Source organism: Mauremys reevesii, linkage group 18 (genome assembly GCF_016161935.1).
Source record: "Mauremys reevesii isolate NIE-2019 linkage group 18, ASM1616193v1, whole genome shotgun sequence".
Taxonomy (NCBI): domain Eukaryota; kingdom Metazoa; phylum Chordata; order Testudines; family Geoemydidae; genus Mauremys; species Mauremys reevesii.
In genome coordinates this window covers 6,871,129-6,889,703 of record NC_052640.1, presented here as the reverse complement: position 1 = coordinate 6,889,703, position 18,575 = coordinate 6,871,129, and the positions used below count along the sequence as shown (strand labels likewise).

General features: G+C 40.9%; 1 protein-coding gene across 8 annotated transcripts in view; it reads left to right on the top strand.

The window, feature by feature from the left end:
• Nucleotides 1-18,575, top strand: part of ORAI1 (ORAI calcium release-activated calcium modulator 1) — a 37,630-nt gene that overhangs the window by 9,362 nt on the left and 9,693 nt on the right. The window contains exons 2-3 of one of the 8 annotated variants that reach the window (XR_005589589.1): nucleotides 9,914-13,431; nucleotides 15,417-15,895. The exons of 1 other annotated variant lie outside the window; for it this stretch is intronic. Coding sequence is in view for 4 of the 7 variants with exons in the window: in XM_039505297.1 (XP_039361231.1) it covers nucleotides 9,914-10,489 (576 nt within the window). In the remaining 3 variants the exon portion in view is untranslated. Of the gene's footprint in view, nucleotides 1-9,677; nucleotides 9,738-9,913; nucleotides 14,251-15,416; nucleotides 15,923-18,575 lie in introns of those variants that run through there. 6 more of the 8 variants (XM_039505302.1, XM_039505300.1, XR_005589590.1 and 3 more) reach the window with 6 other exon arrangements.

The following is an 18,575-nucleotide window of genomic DNA, read 5'->3' as shown; positions in this document are numbered from 1 at the left end:
AATCCTCAACTGCTGTATTTCAGTGAGTTGTAGTAATATACTGTGGACTTAATTCTGCATTAAGAGGGCAGAACACAACCCTCGGGAATATCCCTCATATAAAATGGCTCTTCTGCTGGCATAGGGTTGGCAGAGCAACCCTGTGTTGCCCTTTTGCATAGTCTTGGCCTAGGGACATAATGGGCTGAGGAACGGGAGGTGGATGGAGTGCTCTCTGTTTCAGCTATTCTGGACCATATAACGGTGTCTAGATGGCCATGCAAGATGGCCGTAATTTAGAACAGGCCCAGAATTTGGATGTTGCAAAGGGTGGTGTTTAGCCATTGTTGGGGTGGGGATGCAACACACACACTCATGCTGTATCTCATGCAAAGGCAAGAAACAACCTGGTCCTCCCTTGCACAGTTTATCTACGGAACAAAATTGATTAATTTATGCTCCCTTTTCAAGATGTATCTAATCTGATTATAGTTCTGTTTATCTTTGTGGCCAAGACTACCAAACAAAATGGGGTTTAATAATCCCTGTGTATTAGTTCGCTACTGATAGTGCTACTATCAAGTATTAAAGATTTCTGCTATCCTCAAACTTCATGTAGTAATAAACCTCTTGAAGACAGGATTCTAGGCTAGATGAGTAAATGATCTATTTCAGTGTATTGTTTCTTGTGTTTTAAACTAATTAGTAATGGATTCAGGGGACTCTGACCGGTTATCCTTTCAATTTCTAATGAACATGCTTATGTCCCTTGGCTTCCCTGTACTGTCAGGAGGCTTTGTATGAGCTCCTTACAATAACTCTTACTGAATGGTAGATACCAGTCAGGAAGACTGGCTCAGTCTTTTTTTTTTTTTAAATCATCATTTTTTCTATTTAAATGTTTATCTCCATGAGAATGAACAGCACAGTCATGAAGACTGATGGAGGTAGAATCAGTACAGCTGTCCTTGAACATGAAAACTGGTGTGGGGGGGGAATCTTATATACAATATTTTTGTAAACTTTTTTGTTTGTTTTTGCAGCCCTAGATATGAAATAGCTGGGTGCTGAAAGTTGGAATGGAAATTTGTAATGATATTAGGTGTTCCAACACTGACTGGAGCAATTCTTAAGTCTCTCTTCCAGAGGTTTTAGGATTCAATTGTATCTGAGATCCTAAGTTCCTAAATCCCTTTTGAAAATTATAGTCTCCTAAATCAGTTAGGCATTGTAGTGCTGAATGCAACAACACTTAAATATGTGCACCTTAATCTACTTCTTGATTGAAGATGTATAAATAGGCAGAAAGAGATCACAAAGAACGGTGGAAGAAGACCAGGAAGGGAGGGGATATGAGAGCAGTCTTATTTGTTGCATTGCACTTGCCTTGACAATTCTACTTTCAGATTTATTAATGTGGCGATTAGTGCTTCAAGTAATACCCCACTTAGAGGCTGACATTAGATTTGTAGGAGGGACTTTCCATATTACAAGAAATTAATAATGTTACTAGCATCATGGGGTGGGAGAGATGTGAGAACTTGATCTTAATACCCTAATCTAGTGTTTCCCAAACTATTGAAAGCTGCAGAGGTTAAATATAGGAAATCTAGTAATGAGTCATTTAGTTTAATAGCTCCATTGGCTCCTTTCCCCTTCTGCCCCATTACTCTTGGTTGAATCATAGATGGGAAGGCTAGCGACAGCAATGGTTATGTGAGATCTAGTCTGGGCCAGTGGAATTGTGTAGCACTTGGAAATCAGATTCTGCACCCATGACATCACTTCACCATAACTGCTTCTTGCTTTATGGGATCCACTGTAAACTTGAGGAGTGCAAGTCCAACTCTTTCTGGAGAAGTGGCTGAGTGTAGGTGATAGCAACCATAGGAGAAGTTGGGTGGGTGAAGAACACAGCAAGGCTCTTGATTTTTTGCAGCCAGCCATCTGATGTGGTCTTGGGTGGTGGTGCAGCTGCAAGCTGTCTCTGTGCTCTATGCAGACCGCACCTGTAATGTTAAACTCAAGGAAACAGTCTCTTAATTGCACTTTAATGCTAGTATTTGATGTTAACCGTAGGGGAGAGAACACAAGTGGCCATGTGTTACTATGTCATACCACAGCATAAACTCCTGGCTACCAAAAATAGGAGTCCCTCTTTTTGGGGGTGGGGAGAAGGGGTCCTCTATAAATAATGCAGATACACTTGAGTTAGCAGGGGGGTTTCTTTCTTTTCCGCTTTCTATAGAAAGTGGGGACCAGTAATTGTGAACAGGATCCAAATCTATGACTCAGTCAAAACCCTCTGGAAATAATATTTACTGCTCTCTTGTTAATATACATCACAGCAAAAATCTGGTTCTCTTCCCCAGACTCCTTGTTGAAGCCTTTCTGCTGTACCCGGATGCTCTTAACTGAACCCCACAGGCAGGGGAGTACTGGCAGTAGAGTTCACTCACTTGAACCTTTGCCTCCTGTACCTAGAACTGATTTCTTTATTTTTCCCAAAGAGAGTTTACTTTTTTTAAATCTAAGGGGGTGTCTCTGACTAGCAATAGGACCCCCTCACTCCCAGTGAATGGCTTTTATATGGTGTGTGCACAAGGCTTCAGTTTGTCCATTAGTATGCTTCTTTCTCACTCTGTCCAATCTATGCTCCATTTTATTCTTTCTCTCACAGGATTTTTTCTCTTTATTCAAGCCTTTCCTCAAGCATACATCCAAAAACATTAGTCAGACTTCAGACCCCCACGATATTTGGATTCAAAATTAGTGAAAACAAGTCCATCCCTAATAGTAAGAATGTTAGTTTATAGTCCTTTGTCCTGTAAAACATGAGAACGGTGATGAAACTTGAAGCACAACACTAATTCATATGCTGCTACTCTTGTGAAACTGACAAAATGGCATGCCAGGAAAGTTACTTCTCCCAAACTGCTGTAGACACATCACATAAGCAAGCTTCCTTCGCAGTTGTCCAAGTGACTGATCACTGCTCCTTATAAACTTCAGGGTTTTTTTATTTTATTTATTTTGTTGCTGGTGGGAATGGGTTCATTAGTGCATCACTGTTTCCCCCTTGCCAATTGGTGGTGGTGATATTGTCAGATGCACAAATAATGTAATTTCTGTCCAATAGCACTTAACAGTATGCAGTATTTGTAGCAGAAGCTGCTAGTTAGGCCACACTGTACCAAACTGTGTGGTAATGTATAATGCAGCATGGTCCACAAGGAAATTGCTTGGAATCATTCAAAGCTGTTAAACTGTAACTAGGGTGAGAATACAACTTCTTCTAGAGGGGAAAGTTGTTTAGTGTGTTACAGTTTTGCTAGCAGTCAAGATTAGCCAAGACAGAAACATGGTTTTGCCTCCCTTCCTGTGTGAAATCATGAAGTATTCAACTGGGGATTTTCAAAAGAGCTGAAGGTAAAGTTCCCAAATCTCACTGAATTTTAATAAGATTTGGGTGCCTAACACTTCAGACTCTTGACAAATCCCAACCCCAAACTCCAACCATGTGGAACTCATTTAATTTTGTCTATGGGCTGTATTTCCATTGACTTCATTGGGCTTTGGTCAAGCCCTAAATGTACATTAGGAAAAGCATCTTCAAAAATTCATTTTGAAATGGGCTTGAAGCATCTATTTACTTTTCAAAGTGAGTAAAAGGGAAAGGGGGGGGGGAAGGAAGTGTTCTCTTGCTTCCTGCTTGTCAGCATGTGATGCTTATATCTAGCTTCACCACATTGCTTAAACATGTAACGTCACCAAGTATGCTTCCTTTTTGCTTAACAATACCTCTAGCCAAATCAACATGCATCAACATTATGTTCTCTTCCTTTCTTCTCAATCTCATGAGGTCCTTTCTGTTTCTGAAGCCATGGAGAGTCTCTCTAGTCTTATTCCATTCTGTTTCCGATGTTGCCCATTCCCTTCCCAAATTACCCTCTCTAAGTTTCATCCGCCCTTCTGTTTAGGGGAAAGATTGGACAAATCCTCCTTTTTCCCCTTTTTGGAGGCCATCTACTGATGATCCTTACTCAGGAATAGTTTGCTCTTGACTGAGCTAAGGCTCTCAGCTCCAGGGCAGAGCACACAGTTCCCTTTTTGGAGCACTCCTAGCCCATGAAGTATTCGGTGGGTATCAGGGGAGCAGCCATTGGGGGGGGGGGGGTATTGCTTTTAACTAGACCTTGCATGCTCACGGGGTGGGGCTGTTACCCTTCAAGCAATGCTGAATTTGGTTTTTCAGGTCTTCATCTCTTGAACAAAATTGGATCCTTTCAGCTTTAGTAATCTTCCACACTGGCAAATGGTATCTGCCCACAGCCCCTTTCAAAGGGAACAGAGTTCTCCCTGACAGCTCTCCTGTTACTCATCTTGGCTCCAAGTTAATTTTTTCCTATTCCAGTACCTGAAATAGTCTGTATCTACCCAGTTGGTTCCAGGCCTGAGGGAAAAGTCAGAAACTGATAACAGGAATCACGGCACTATGTGGTTGGTTCATTCATTGGTCTCTACTAAGAGAGCCAAAAATGGGGCTAATTAGTGCTACACATAGTGGTGGCCTTTGCAAGGTGACTACCTTGCTATCAATTAAATTTATTTAATCCAAAAAGCTGACACCTGGGACTGTTGTTAAAAATGTATTGACACTAGCAGTCATTCCTCTATTAAAAAGAACAGTCCCAAGTTTGCTCACAGTAATCACATGGCTCACTTACTATGAGCTAGAGGAAGCTACACCCTTCCTGCTCCTGCACTGGATTCTGACGGACCTCTTGTGATAACTGCCTGTCTCCGCAACAAAATTTATGATATTAAGCAACCATGCTATAAAAGCAACCCAACCAGTTTAAAAACTGAAACTTTGCTTGGGTGGATGGAACGAAGGTTTAACCTGTAATCTGATTTAACAAGGCATATCCTGGTTCTTTGACATGGTTAGTAGCATCCAGTTTGGTGCTAGCCACTTTGGCAAAAACCAAACAGTTTTATAACATGATCATCCAACACAGTATGAGCTTTGTGAACTGTCTATAAATCTAATGCCCCTCTTTTCTGCAGCTTTTTTATTGCCACCATTTGTGATGAGCCAGGGACAAAGTTAAAGGACTGTTTGAATGTTGTTTCAGCTAGACCAGTTTCTTACAAGGTTTGTTTTGCTGTTGAATATGGGAAATGCCAGATGGGAAATGCCAAACTGGAAACAGTGTCTGAGCACTTCATCTTAAACATGGTTCCCCAACTCTCTTTGCAGCCCAGGATAAACTTACCTAAATCAAAAAGAGGAAGTGCATTTGTTTTGCATCCCTCCTATTTGATATTAAGGCAGCTCTGTGTGGTGTGCTCATGTGAGCACCCTAAATAGTTCTAGAGGGAGCAGTCAGATGCCCAAGAACAGAGGGCATGTTGGAATTCCAAATATTCCTGCCTCCTTCTGAAATTAAGTGTTTTTAATCAGCATCTCATGGAAACTGACTAGCTGATGCATGAGACTTACTTTAGGCTAGAAGGGCGAATTAAATACTTGATTCTTAAACTGTTATTTTTTTAAAAGGCTTGGAGTCTTTATCGTCTTATCCATTTGATGAAGCTTACTTGGAGTCTGTTTTGGTCATGTTAATCTTCCTTTAAGTATTAGCATGGAATATCTGAGCTGTCTTTAAATCATGGAATATTCTTGAGGCTAAAATAGAGTTGACAGCTAAGCTGTCAAATTTCAAGACAAGCACCAGTAAAGTAATGGAGAAAGGATAAATTAATGTGCATGAAAATGAAACTCCTCACTGCTTAGAGAATATAAATGCTGTAGGTAGAATACATCTACTTTGCTGCTGAACATACTTAGTATCCCCCATCATTCCATTACATTCATTGGGACAGAAAAAGAGTGCACCAGCAGTGAAGAAGAGGCGTGCGTGTGTGTGTGTGTGTTAGACTGACTCCTGTCTAACCTGGTCCAGTTAAAGCTTTTTGCCTGTTCCCTAGATCTGAGCTCCACAAATAACCAGTTATAACTTGTGCTCTGATGTTTGAAACAGTTGCTCTAGATGAAAGCTTCATAGTCTGGGATAAAATAAATATTGTGTATGTGGCCAGTCATGGTATGTCTTGAGGCATTTCCTTCCACACATTTGTGTCTCAAATGTGAAACTTCTCACAGTTGAGAAACCACATTTTAAAAACTTTTATAACCTAGTAGTAAACTAAATCATAAAGTCTGTACGTTTATCCTTTCAAGAGTATATTGTAACGTGAAATTAACTATTGATCACATCAGATCAGCCACACCTAGGACAATTAAAGCTTTCAGTGAAGAAAAAAAATTGGTAACAGGCCTTGAATGCATGTTGTACCTGTTTGTGTAAAAACATAAGTTGGCAAATACATCAACTGGAAAGGATCACTAGATGCATGTCCTTCGACATCTCAATACTAATATAATGAACAGGAAATCTAATTAGACTTAGTTTGATACAGCTAAAGGAAAGTGACAAATTGCTGCTGCTACTTATGACTGCATTTTTTTTCCATTTCTAGTTTTTTATCTCAGAATGTATTAATTTAGCCCTGATGATTAAATACATGTATGTACACTCATAAGTTCACTATTCATTTGTTTCTGATTTAAACACATGCTGACAAATTAATCAAGCCATCTGATAAAGGAGACCAAATGTTGCTTGCTGAAATATTCTTGTATTTCTGCTTTACTCAAAAGCAACTGCTCTGTCTCAGAGCCAAATTTATCAGGATAATGTATTTGTTTTTCAAGAGAAATGCCAAGATTAAAGTTTCTAAGCAACTGTAAATGCCCATAAGAATCTTCTGGAAGAGTTGCTTTTAAAATTTCTTCTCTTGCTAGGGGCATTTCTGCATTGGATAAAGAAATAGTTTAGATGGCCTAGCAGGGACGATAAATCTAATAGAAGACTTCACTTGATGGCCATATCATATGACTGGAAACTTCTCAATTTACATTTAAAGGAATATTGAGCTATTTCTGCCTTATGTGGCAGAGGCAGGGGAGAACTTTGTTAGGCTCAGGGGTGAAATCCTGGCCCCAGTGAAGGAAATGGCAAAACTTCCGTTGAATTTATTGGGGTCAGGATTTCACCCCATATCCTTGCCCACTCCTTAGTGTCACTTCAATGATGATGCAGCTTTAAAGCATTCTGTCCTAACAGAGGAATGCTAGATTGGTGTAAGGCTGACATTGTCCTATGCCTGGCCCAGCTGGCATAGGGGATATTCTGGAGTGGGAGCGAGAAGGGAAAAATTGGGGTGCACCCTGGCAATCCTGGCTAGTAAGACAGACCCTTATATAGGTGGTGATAACCCTCCTCAAGTTAGAGCATCCCTGAGTGCTTCCGCCCCCAGTAGTTTGGTTGTGCCTTAGGCATACTCCAAAATCAGGGGAAATAAAGGTGGCCTAAAACTACACAGGTCCCCCTTCCCCTGGTTTGCCAAGTGCTGCTCTAGTGCACCTGAGACTAGCTCCAAATCTTCACTCAAGGAGTTTCCTACAAGTCATACAGCCAGAGTGCAGTTCTTCCTGCCCACCTACAGATTTGGAAGGGAGTTCCACCCCTTAAACCTGTGGATGTTCTGAAATCTGTTTTCGACCTTGGGACATCATTGCAAGACCGGGTCATCCACATGGAGGCCTCTAGGCATGGGTTCATTGGCTTTGCAGTTCCCATGGTTCCTGCTGGGAGTTGTTCCACTATAACCTTTGGGAATGGAGGATTGCAGCTATGCATGGTGACCACATGCTAGTTCATACAGCTTTACTAATATGCTTGGACCTGAGAGGAGAGGACCTAGTCCTCGACTGTCCCATGTAGGTGGGGAGTGGCTTTCTAGATGTCTGGGGCCAGAGTGTAGTAGAGATACTGACTTTCCTTCCAGCCTTCCCAACCCTCTTCGCTATTCTCATTTGGATATCCTTAGCATAGTGAAGAAGCCCTTTATGCTTTGGGCCCTAAGTATCTTAGGGCACATCTACGCTGCAATAAAAGATCTGTGATGTGGCCTTGGCTGGCCCAGGTCAGCGGACTCAGACTTGCAGGGTTCAGGTAGCAAGGCCAAAAATTGCGGTTTAGATGTTTGGGCTTAAGCTGGACCCCAGCCTCTGAAACCCCAGAATGAGCTTCGGCGCAAGTCCAAACACCTGCAGTGCAGTTTTTAGCCCCCAGCCCAACCCCCGTAAGCCCAAGTCAGCAGAAAGCCACAGGGTTTTTTACTGCAGTGTGGAAAAACCCTTTATCCTTAGAGCCTGCATCACTCCTGCAGTTGAGATCAGGAGGAGATAGATAAACTGACAATCACTAATTTTGTATGGCTGGGGAACAAGACACTCTCAGTGAAGTATTCCTACTCTTTTTTTTTAAGAATGTGTTTCACTTACCTTGTGGCCAAACAGAGCCTCACTATGTTGATCCTCAAAGCCTGGCTGCCTTATGGAAATTAACTTGGAATTGGTAGGGCAGTTATTTTATTGGCATTAATTTGTGTGTTGTCTTTACTGACTGCATCTTACAATAGGTGTATTTTAGAAATGGATTAAGTGAAATGTGGCCCCATTGGCTACCTGAAGCCCAGAGTGTAGGATTGGTTAAAATGTTTCAATTATAGCCTAAGGTGATGAGAAATTTAAACTGGTTTTTGGTTTGGATTCAAGGCAGGGTGGTGGATTAAAACTCAGTAGTTGTTTGTTTTTTCATGGCAAGCAGGAAACCTCAATTTAAATATCTATTTTAATCTTGTTTTGAATTTGTAGTCTTTTTGTTTTCCTAAAGAAAGGTTGATTCTCATTAGTTGCTATTAATGCTTATTTGAAATTAAATATAGTCTCTAGATTGCTCTTGGTATTTCTTGCTAACCAGGAAGATATGCTATATCTGTTCTCACAATTTAAACAATTATATAGCTTAACACTTATTCAGAGCCTTATTTTTTACATTGTTTTGTTGTAAAATAATTGTAAAATAATTGACATGTTTCTTGTTTCCTTTATTAAATTTTTACTTGTGACTTGTGACAAGCTGGACGGATGGAAATTGGAATTCAATGAAAAATGTCTGTGCATTTTTTAAATTTTACTTAAATACATTACATACAGTAAATGTGCTGGATGTATACATTTATTTTTTCGTATCAAAACAGTATTGCATGTAAAACAACTGATTAGAGGAAATATCTGTAGCCAACAAATTGAACTGATTGTTTCTGGTCACCATGTCCTTCAGTATTTTTAGAAGTAGTAGATCTGATCCTCCTGTTTTTGTTCATGAATTTGAAGAGGAAAAGAAGCTTTTTTGCTTTTTCAACTCCCAATTGGTATCTCAACTTTGAATGAACTAGTTATTGAAATGAAATGAAGAGAATATTCTCTGCACCAGGAGAAGAGACTACTGCTGTCAAAAGCTGCTTTAGCACTTCAACAAACTCTAGTTCCAGGTGCTTAGCCAGTGACTTCCACCAGTTCAGTGGTTTAACTTTTATTATTAAAACTTTGGCAGCAAACATATACTATCTGAATATTTTCTTATTCCGTTCAAATTATTTTAATAGATTTAAAATAAATTTAGGCTTTAATGTGAATTTCATAATTTCAAATTTATTTTAGTTTTTAAAAAATCCAGTTTTGAATTTGTTTTAAATTGGATGTTTATCCACTCTCTGATTAGGACTTCCCTGCAGTGTTTGGAGCCCAAACTTTGCAGCATAGTGCTACTGCATGACAATCAGTAAGTGACGTTGCCAAGTCTGTTTTCATTGTCCAGACGTAGTGAGAATTAAATTATATCATTAAAATATTGATCTAAAATGGAAATGTTTAAACCTGCTAATGTTAAACCTGTTATTTGTAAATGATGTTTTAAAATATACAGTTCAGTATTAAATCTTTATTCTTCCTTTCCAGGTGGCTATGGTGGAGGTTCAGCTAGAAACCAATTATCCCTACCCTCCAGGTCTCTTGATAGCATTCAGTGCCTGTACTACTGTGCTTGTTGCTGTTCACCTCTTTGCTCTCATGATAAGTACCTGCATTCTTCCAAATATAGAGGCTGTTAGTAATGTGCACAATCTCAACTCTGTAAAGGAGTCTCCGCATGAGCGTATGCACCGACACATTGAGCTCGCCTGGGCATTTTCCACTGTCATTGGGACTTTGCTCTTCCTTGCAGAGGTGGTGCTGCTGTGTTGGGTGAAATTTCTTCCACAAGGGACGCCTCGTAGTAATCAAGTCTGTGACAATTCTACTACCGGAGCAGGAGCAGGAGAAGGAACAGGAGCAGCCATTGCCTCAACATCTATTATGGTTCCTTTTGGATTGATTTTCATTGTGTTTGCAGTCCACTTTTATAGGTCACTGGTGAGCCACAAAACAGACAGGCAATTTCAAGAATTGAATGAACTTGCTGAGTTTGCACGACTCCAGGATCAGCTGGACCACAGAGGCGACACCTTGCCTCCTCCTGGCAGCCATTTTGTATAAAACTGTATTTTGTTTAAAAATCCATTTTTTTGTTTCTGCCTTGCTATGTTGACTCCTCCCTGCATGAACTAGCTGGACTGTTGATTGATTTTAAAGAGAGATTTATAAGTACTCTGCTAATTTCTTACAGTAAAAAAATACCATGACATCTTAGACATCTGACGAGACTGATGTTGGGGTATGGCTGCACTGAGCATGCATTTCTCATCCTTCCTCTTATCATCTGGATTGTTTCTTTTTAATGTTGAATGGTGAATATATCAGTGCATAAGAGGAGCTGAATGTTAGTATATTCCCACCCCTACCATATACCTCGGTATATGTTAGGTGTGGGAGGGAAGCCTTAGTTCTCTCTCTTTGATGTTGGTGTTGGCTAGAAAGTATTGCTGGTCCAATACATGTTGCATGGCGCAATACAAATTACTTGGGACATGTAGTAATTAGCATTTGGTTTCAGTGCTAGTGCTGTGATCTCTAAAAGTCTGATGAAAGGTAAAACTGAGAGCTTTTCCACCTTCCCTTTTCCCACTAGCTCCCCCAATCATGTTTTTCTGCCAAGTAATTATTACTTTACTAATTTCTATAGGGCCTTTTGCCATGGCAGCTATAAATTCTTACTCTCCAGATACCCATGACAGTCCTATTGCGATGTGGTCTGATCTGCATCTGTAGGACCGAGGCCCTAACTTTACTCTTCTTTTGGGAAGAAAATACAGAGAAAAGCAATACCTGCTTTAATATTCATGGGAGCAGATATGTTATCAGAAGTGATAAAATTGCCTGTTTTCATTGAGGAAACATTTTGAAAAGAAAAAATAGATGGAGAAACTACCACTAGAGGTTTTTTTTCCCCTTGCTTGAAAACTTGCCATTCAGGGCTTTTCTCTAGCAATAACATACACTGGTAGAGACTTAACCACAGTAGAACTACTGCTGTGGTTCCAAACCAAAGTGGCAAATATTTTATACTTTTTATATATTAAATATATTTTTGAATAAATTCTCAGATACAAATGATAAAAGGCGCTTTGTGTGTGTGGGAATTCCAAGTAATTAGCTGTACCTTGATCTTCTTTGGTAGAAAAATCTTCTGCTTGCTCAAATACTGCATTTAAGATTTTAATATCTTAATTACACGTGATTTTTGCTTCCAAAATGTTGTGGAAGACCACTTATTGCTATATAGACTTATTTATGAAAACAAATGATTTTTATTTTAAGAAGTAGTATTGCTTCTTAATTGTAATACATGTGCATCTTCTGTTGAATGAAGCTGCTGTTTTAGCCTCAAGCTATTGTGTCAAATTCTAACTTCTTCCTCAAGCAAAAACTTACACTTGACAAGGATTATAGGATTTGGCTTCAACTCTTTCAGAATTTGTGAGACTCTAGATACATTAAAAAATGAATTGTGGCTTTTGGACAGTGTTTCTCCTGCCTTCACTGAAGGATGGAAATGGGTGGGTTAGTTGGTGAAAAATCTCTTTGAACCCAGAAATTACCCGTTTCTGATATGTTCAGCTCCCACGGAACAGAACTGTTTGTTCCTGCAATGCTAAAGGGATTAAATTAGTAAAAACTTTACTAAACAGTATTCTGAAATGGTCATGAAAATTTACCAGGCTGAGCACAAAACCCAGTTGCCCGTCCTTTACTGAGTTGACAATGATAAATCTAGTGATACCTTCCTTACTCTGGGAAAAGTAGACTTTTAGAAAGCTGTGGTAAAGTAAGCATACTGGAGCAAATATCTTAAAGGGACAATATCAAGTTTAAATAAAATTACTTTCTGAAAGCTTTGTACCTTACAACTTATTTATAACTTTAAAAAATTACTATAGATGAAAGAGGATAGAAAATAAATAAATACACCCCCCCTTCTCCCGGGGTGTGTGTAGAAGAGGGTCACTTTCATTGTTTCTTCTGGATAGGTCACTTCCCCCTATTCTACGTGTCTTTCACAAAGCAACAGCAGAGGAAAACTTTTAAAAATAGAAAATGTGGGTTTGTAAAAGTACAAGGGAAACAGGGCACTTTATTAATGTGTTTTTAAGCTGTTTGGATTCCTTTTAAATTAGAGCTATTACTAGTCATTTTTCTGACCATAACTGCACTCTAAGCCTTTAGGCACAGTTCATGTATGTATTTTCCCCGTTCTTCAGCTGGGGAAATGGACACAAAAGATGTGCCTTGTGCAAGATCACATATTAACGCATGGCAGAGGCACAAATAAAGACCAGAACTCGTGATGTCAAGTCTGTTCTCTAAACAGTAGAGTGCATTCAATTTTATTCTGATACCTTGTTTATACTAATGGTATTAAGCACTTACTTTAAACAGTTTAAACACCAATTACTGTATATATTTAGATTTAAAATTGAAATAGAACATGCTTATAATTTGTTTTGCCACCAAGACATCTGACAAACTTCTTGTTCTGTAACTGTCACTCATTTTACTCCATTTAGTTACATGGTGCCAGTAATAATCTCAGCTTTGTGAAGATATCCTCTTAAGTGTTCAGTGATTCATCATTCAGAGTCTTGAGTTTAATATGGTCCATGGGCTACCAGGTGCAGACAAAACCCTTCCCGACTCCACAAATAGCATAAAGAGAATAATGTAGTCACAGTCTCTTTCCCCATTTTAACACTGCTTTATTATTGGGACTAAGCCTAACCTTGATATTGTTCTCCACTTCCTATTTTTTTTAAAGGAGGCTCCTACTTAAGTTAGACTTTGGGGAGTCAGTTGAATGAACCCTCAAAAATATATTCTCATTTTTATTGATATTCAGAAGTGCAGTGTAAATCAGATGAGCTAATCACATAGTCACTGATTAATAGTTTTTGTTTTTCATTAATCAGCTTCAGACATTCTGATATAACATGGCATTTGTGTGCTTTACACATATGAATCCTCATAGCAGTTCTCTGCAAAAGGTACATATATCTCTTGCACCAATTTGGAAACATATCTAATGTAAACTAGCATGCCTTCTTTGACTTGAACCTAATGATGCGTACTGTACGGCAGGCGTTCTCAACCTTTTTCTTTGAGCCCCCACCTCCCAACTTGCTATAAAAATTCCACAGCCTGTCTGTGCTACAACTATTTTTCTACATGTAAAAGCCAGGGATAGCATTAGGGGGTAGAAGCAGGGTAACTGTCCGAGCCCCATGCCACAGGGGGCCCTATGAAGCTAAGTTGCTTAGGCGTCAGCACCGGGTGGCAGGGCATTGGGCCATGTGCTTCAGTCCCATGCAGTGGGGCTTCATCTTACTGTCCTGGGCCCCAGCAAGTCTAATGCCAGCCCTGCTGGGCAGCCCCCCTGAAACCTGCTTGTGGCCCCCAAAGGGCCCCAGACCCCTGGTTGAGAACCACTGCTCTAGGGGGAAGTGACTTACTGAAGACTAGAGAGAGTGAGGTGGTGGTAGAGCTAGGCTTATACTTTGCCTTCTATTTACCAGATGTGCGTTTTGATCACACAGAGGGGTTCTCAGGCCTACTTGATGACATTTATCTAGAGCACCAGCTGTTAAGTACAGTGATGGCTTCTACTAAGACCATACATAGTTACTGACAGGACTAGGTGTTTCAAAACGTGTTTTGAAAATTTATTATAGCTTACTGTGATGTTGAACCCCATAATACTTTATGGAAATATGCTTATGAATATATATATATGGCATAACTGGAATGTATTATGCTACATATGCCATGTAACATATCTCTGCAAAGGGTATGATCTACTGTATATATTCCTCCTATTTGTATGCATGTGTCATTTTTGTATTTGAAATTATGAATATTGGCTGTGTACTTGTTTGAGTCTTAAGTAGCCTTAGTAAAGCATTTGGTCAGCTTCTTGGGAAAGAAATATGCAAATTAAGTGCCCAGTCAAGAAACATTTAACTGACAATGGCTCTTAGAGGACTCCAATCCACATTAGTCTTTTTGGAGTCATTCAAGATAGTATATGAGCAATGGCTGCTGCCTGTAAAAACTGAGTCATGCATACACATGACTCCAAAACTCCATCTTGGAGCTGGATTTTTCATAGGAAAGAAGAGCGGGTCTCCACCCACAAGAGAGAGTCTTAATTCCATGGGCAAACCCACCATTTTGTCTTCAATTGGCTCCAGAGATAGCCTCTCCACCCCAAAGGGTACCTGAAAGAAACTGGAACTAAGGACAGTAACCATAGGGGTGTGAGTGATTGCTGGACCCAGACTAGAAGGAGGCTAGTCTGTAAAATAAACTTACTGGAATATCTCTGAGGGTGAGATTTCATCTGTAATCACTTTCTTACTGTATTAGGTTTAGACTTTGTTCTGTCTGATACTACTTGGAACCACTTAAATCCTACTTTTTGTATTTAATAAAATCACATTTTATTTATTAATTAACCCATAGTATGTATTAATACCTGGGGGGCAAACAACTGTGCATATCTCTCTCTCAGTGTTATAGAGGGTGAACAATTTGAGTTTACCTTGTATAAGCTTTATACAGGGTAAAACAGATTTATTTGCGGCTTGGACCCCACTGGGAGCTGGGTACCTGAGTGTTGGAGACAGGAACACTTCTTAAGCTGTTTTCAGTTAAACCTGCAGCTTTTAGGGGACATGGTTCAGACCTGGGTCTGGGTTTGCAGCAGGCTAGCCTGTTTGGCTCAAACCAGGCAGGGCACTGAAGTCCCAAGCTGCCAGGGGAAACAGTCTCTGGTGTAGTCTCAGCACATCAGTTGGCAGTTCCCAAGGGTTTTTCTGTGATCCAACCCATCACAGTGGTGTAGTCAAGCAGGGTCTGTGCACAGCTGATTGCTTTGAGATACTGGTAGTGATTTTAAGTGAGTTTTGGTTGTGGTGGCTGGAGAAGAGACAAAGTGGTTACTGGTTTGTTATTTTCTGTTTGCTTGTTTCAGGGAAGGGAATAGAGGCAGGAAAATCAGCAACATGAGTGAGAGTGAGGCTCAGAAAAAGCTAGAACTGCACAGGTTGCAAATGGCTGAGAAAGAAAATCAACATAAAAGACTGATGGAATTAAAACAAATGGAAATTAATGCAGAGGCAGCCAGGGAGGAAGCTGCCCACAAAAGGGCTATGGAAGCAGAAGCAGCCAGGGACAAAAGAGCCCTGGAGTTAAGAGACCAAGAAATACAGGCCCAGAAGCATGAAGTGGCGGTTATGGCGTGGACAAGACAAAACCCTCCAGCTGCTAGCTCCACTTCCCCAAAAATCCACAAATGGGAGCGACTATGTCCACAGTATGATGAATCCAGCGATACTGACGAATATTTGATCACCTTTGAGAGACTGTGCACCCTCCATGCAATCCCTGAAGGTCAAAAGATGACCACGTTCATAGCAAAATTGACTGGCAGAGCTCTGGACATATTCAGTAAGCCTATTGATGATGCTTCAAACTATGGTAAATTTAAGGAACTGGTTTTGAAACAATTTCAGATTATACCTGAAACCTACAGGGTTAAATTCAGGAGTCTTAAGAGGGGATCTAGATTGAGTAATGTGGCTTATGTAAATGAAATGAGAGATTTGGTAGATAAGTGGGTGAGGGGAAAAGGCATTAGAAGTTTTGAAGGAATGTGTGATTTGGTTACTCAGGAATTGTTCCTGAATATGTGCAGTAATGATGTAAAACAGTAGTTGTGGGACAAAAAGGTGAATGCAATAGGTGAATTAGCTGGGTTTGCAGACTCTTATAAGCAAGCACAAACTGCAATTAAACATAAACCACTGGCAGAGGGGTACGGGGTTGGAGAAAAGAAAAATCACCATTTTGCCCCTGGAAAAAAGGAGGCTGGGCGTTCACTTCCCCATTCCCATATTACTCATCCCAAATCTCCTGTACAAGCAGAGGAGCCCAAAAGGTGCTATCATTGTAAGTCCACTGAGTACCTGAGAAATACGTGTCCCTTGCTGAGTGCAAGCAGGCAGCAGGTAACACATGAAGCTGCTGCTTCTCAGATCCAGGCTGCTGCCTCTTTCCACACAGGATTTGTTAAGGTTGCTTCTACAAAACCAAGCAGTGAGCATGTGCATGCTGTTAAACTTAATGAGAAAGTACTCGTTGGTTTAAGAGACACGGGAGCAGAGATTTCTCTGTTCAGGAGGGATCTGATTCAGGAGAAGGATTTGTTGCCAGGAAAATGGCAGAATTAGAACTGGTGGGAGGTTACAAAGTCCTTGCCCCTTTAACTAAAGTACACATGCAAACTAGTGATTTGCAGGCCGAACTGACTGTTGCAACAGTCACACACAATTTTGCACTATTTCTACTGGAGAATTATTTATTAAATGTGGCCGAATCCGTCCCAGGGTTGGCTAGCAGTGAGAGAGAGTCTTGTGCTAAAAGCCTCAGGGAGGTGGTGAAGTCACATGGACTGCTAGGAGAATAGGAGAGTGTCTCTTAAATTCCCCTGTAGCTGTGAATTCAGGTTTGGGGGCAGGAATGGGTCTAACCAGTTCCTGTAGCCTCAGGGCTCAAGGCAAGTCCCTATGGGAGGGGTGTCCTCTGATCATCTCCCCGGGGAAGGGAAATGTTCCACCTTGTAGCAGGGAGGCCATCCCAGCTGCTGACTGCCAGGAAGTTGCAGGGGACAAGGCCTGCCTTGGGGTACACAGAGATGTGTCCCAAAGGTGGAAGTTGGGGTCCCGGTGACCGCTGCGGTGGGAACAGACCCCAAGGACTCTGTAGCTAGAAGCAAGCCCAACCTGAGGGAAAGGGGTGGGGGGGATTTTGCTGGCCAGCTGGCCACAGTTGGTAGCTGTGAGCCCACACCTGGACCAGGGTCACCTTCCCTTTTGGGGGATGCGGGAGTGTCTGACCCAGAGAGGGAAGTCCAGACAGAAGGTGAGGGGGGAACGGAGAGTCCCGCCCACCTTTTGTAGGGAGGCTCTTCCCCAGGAGGAAGGTGAAAAATCTGCATTAAAGATGCCAGACCTCTCTCCTGTGGATCCAGTTTTAAGGGAAGACTGGGGGTCCATCCAGCTGATCTGTTGGGGGCAAAGAGGGGGGTGTCTGAGGAGATCTTATTGATCCAAAGCAATCCATTAAAAATGTTATTCCTGCCACCCTTGTAAAAAATAACACTGTCTCTTCAAGCCTGGGGGAAGAACTACTCTGCTCTGGTGAAACTCCACGAGGGGGTGAGGTCTGACCCAAAGAAATTCCAGAGGGAGGGGCTGAGGACAGGTATGGTTGCAGAACACCCTTTCCTTGCCAAAGCCCCAAACACATGCCTGAATTAAAAGCCTTCTCCGAAGAGGCAGAAGAATCTGCATCAGGGCATCTATCATGGTACATAATGGTAAACGCTTTAAAGATGTGGGACATACCTGATTTATGGAAAAACTTTTATACATCCTAGGGATGGTGACAAGACAGTCCCACAAGCATGTTACTTTTCAGTCTATACCTGTAAACAGGCTGGAAGCTTGGCACAGCAGCAAAAGCATAACAGGCCCATGCTGCTGTGTGGAAGGGGAAACTGAGGCACACCACCTCATGGCATTGGTGGCTAAATACTAAGACACTTATACTTTAACAGGTATTGCTGCCTGCATTCTGTAAGCAATACTACACCCCAACCTGTTTTCAGGCACCTGGGGACCAGGAACCCCAAAACTTGCTAGAACACTTACGAATGACATCATATGGTTTAAAGGTACTAAAAGGGAGTGTGGCCAAAGACAGACAGGGATTTTACATGTACTGCCTCTGCCGTGGACAGTGTCCAAGTCTCTGGCAGTAAGTTCAGGAGAAGGGTGTAACGTTGCACCCCATAAGGCTTTATGGAAATATGCTTATGAACATATATATGACATAACTGGTATATGTTTTATGCTACATATGCCATGTAACATATCTCTGCAAAGGTTATGATCTACTGAATATATTCATCCTATTTGTATGCATGTGTCATTTTTGTATTTGAAGTTATCAATATTGGTTGTGTACTTCTTTGTTACTACGTAGCCTTAGTAAAGCATTTGGTCAGCTTCTTGAGAAAGGAATGTGCAAATTAAGTGCCCAATCAAGAAACACTTAACGAACAATGGAT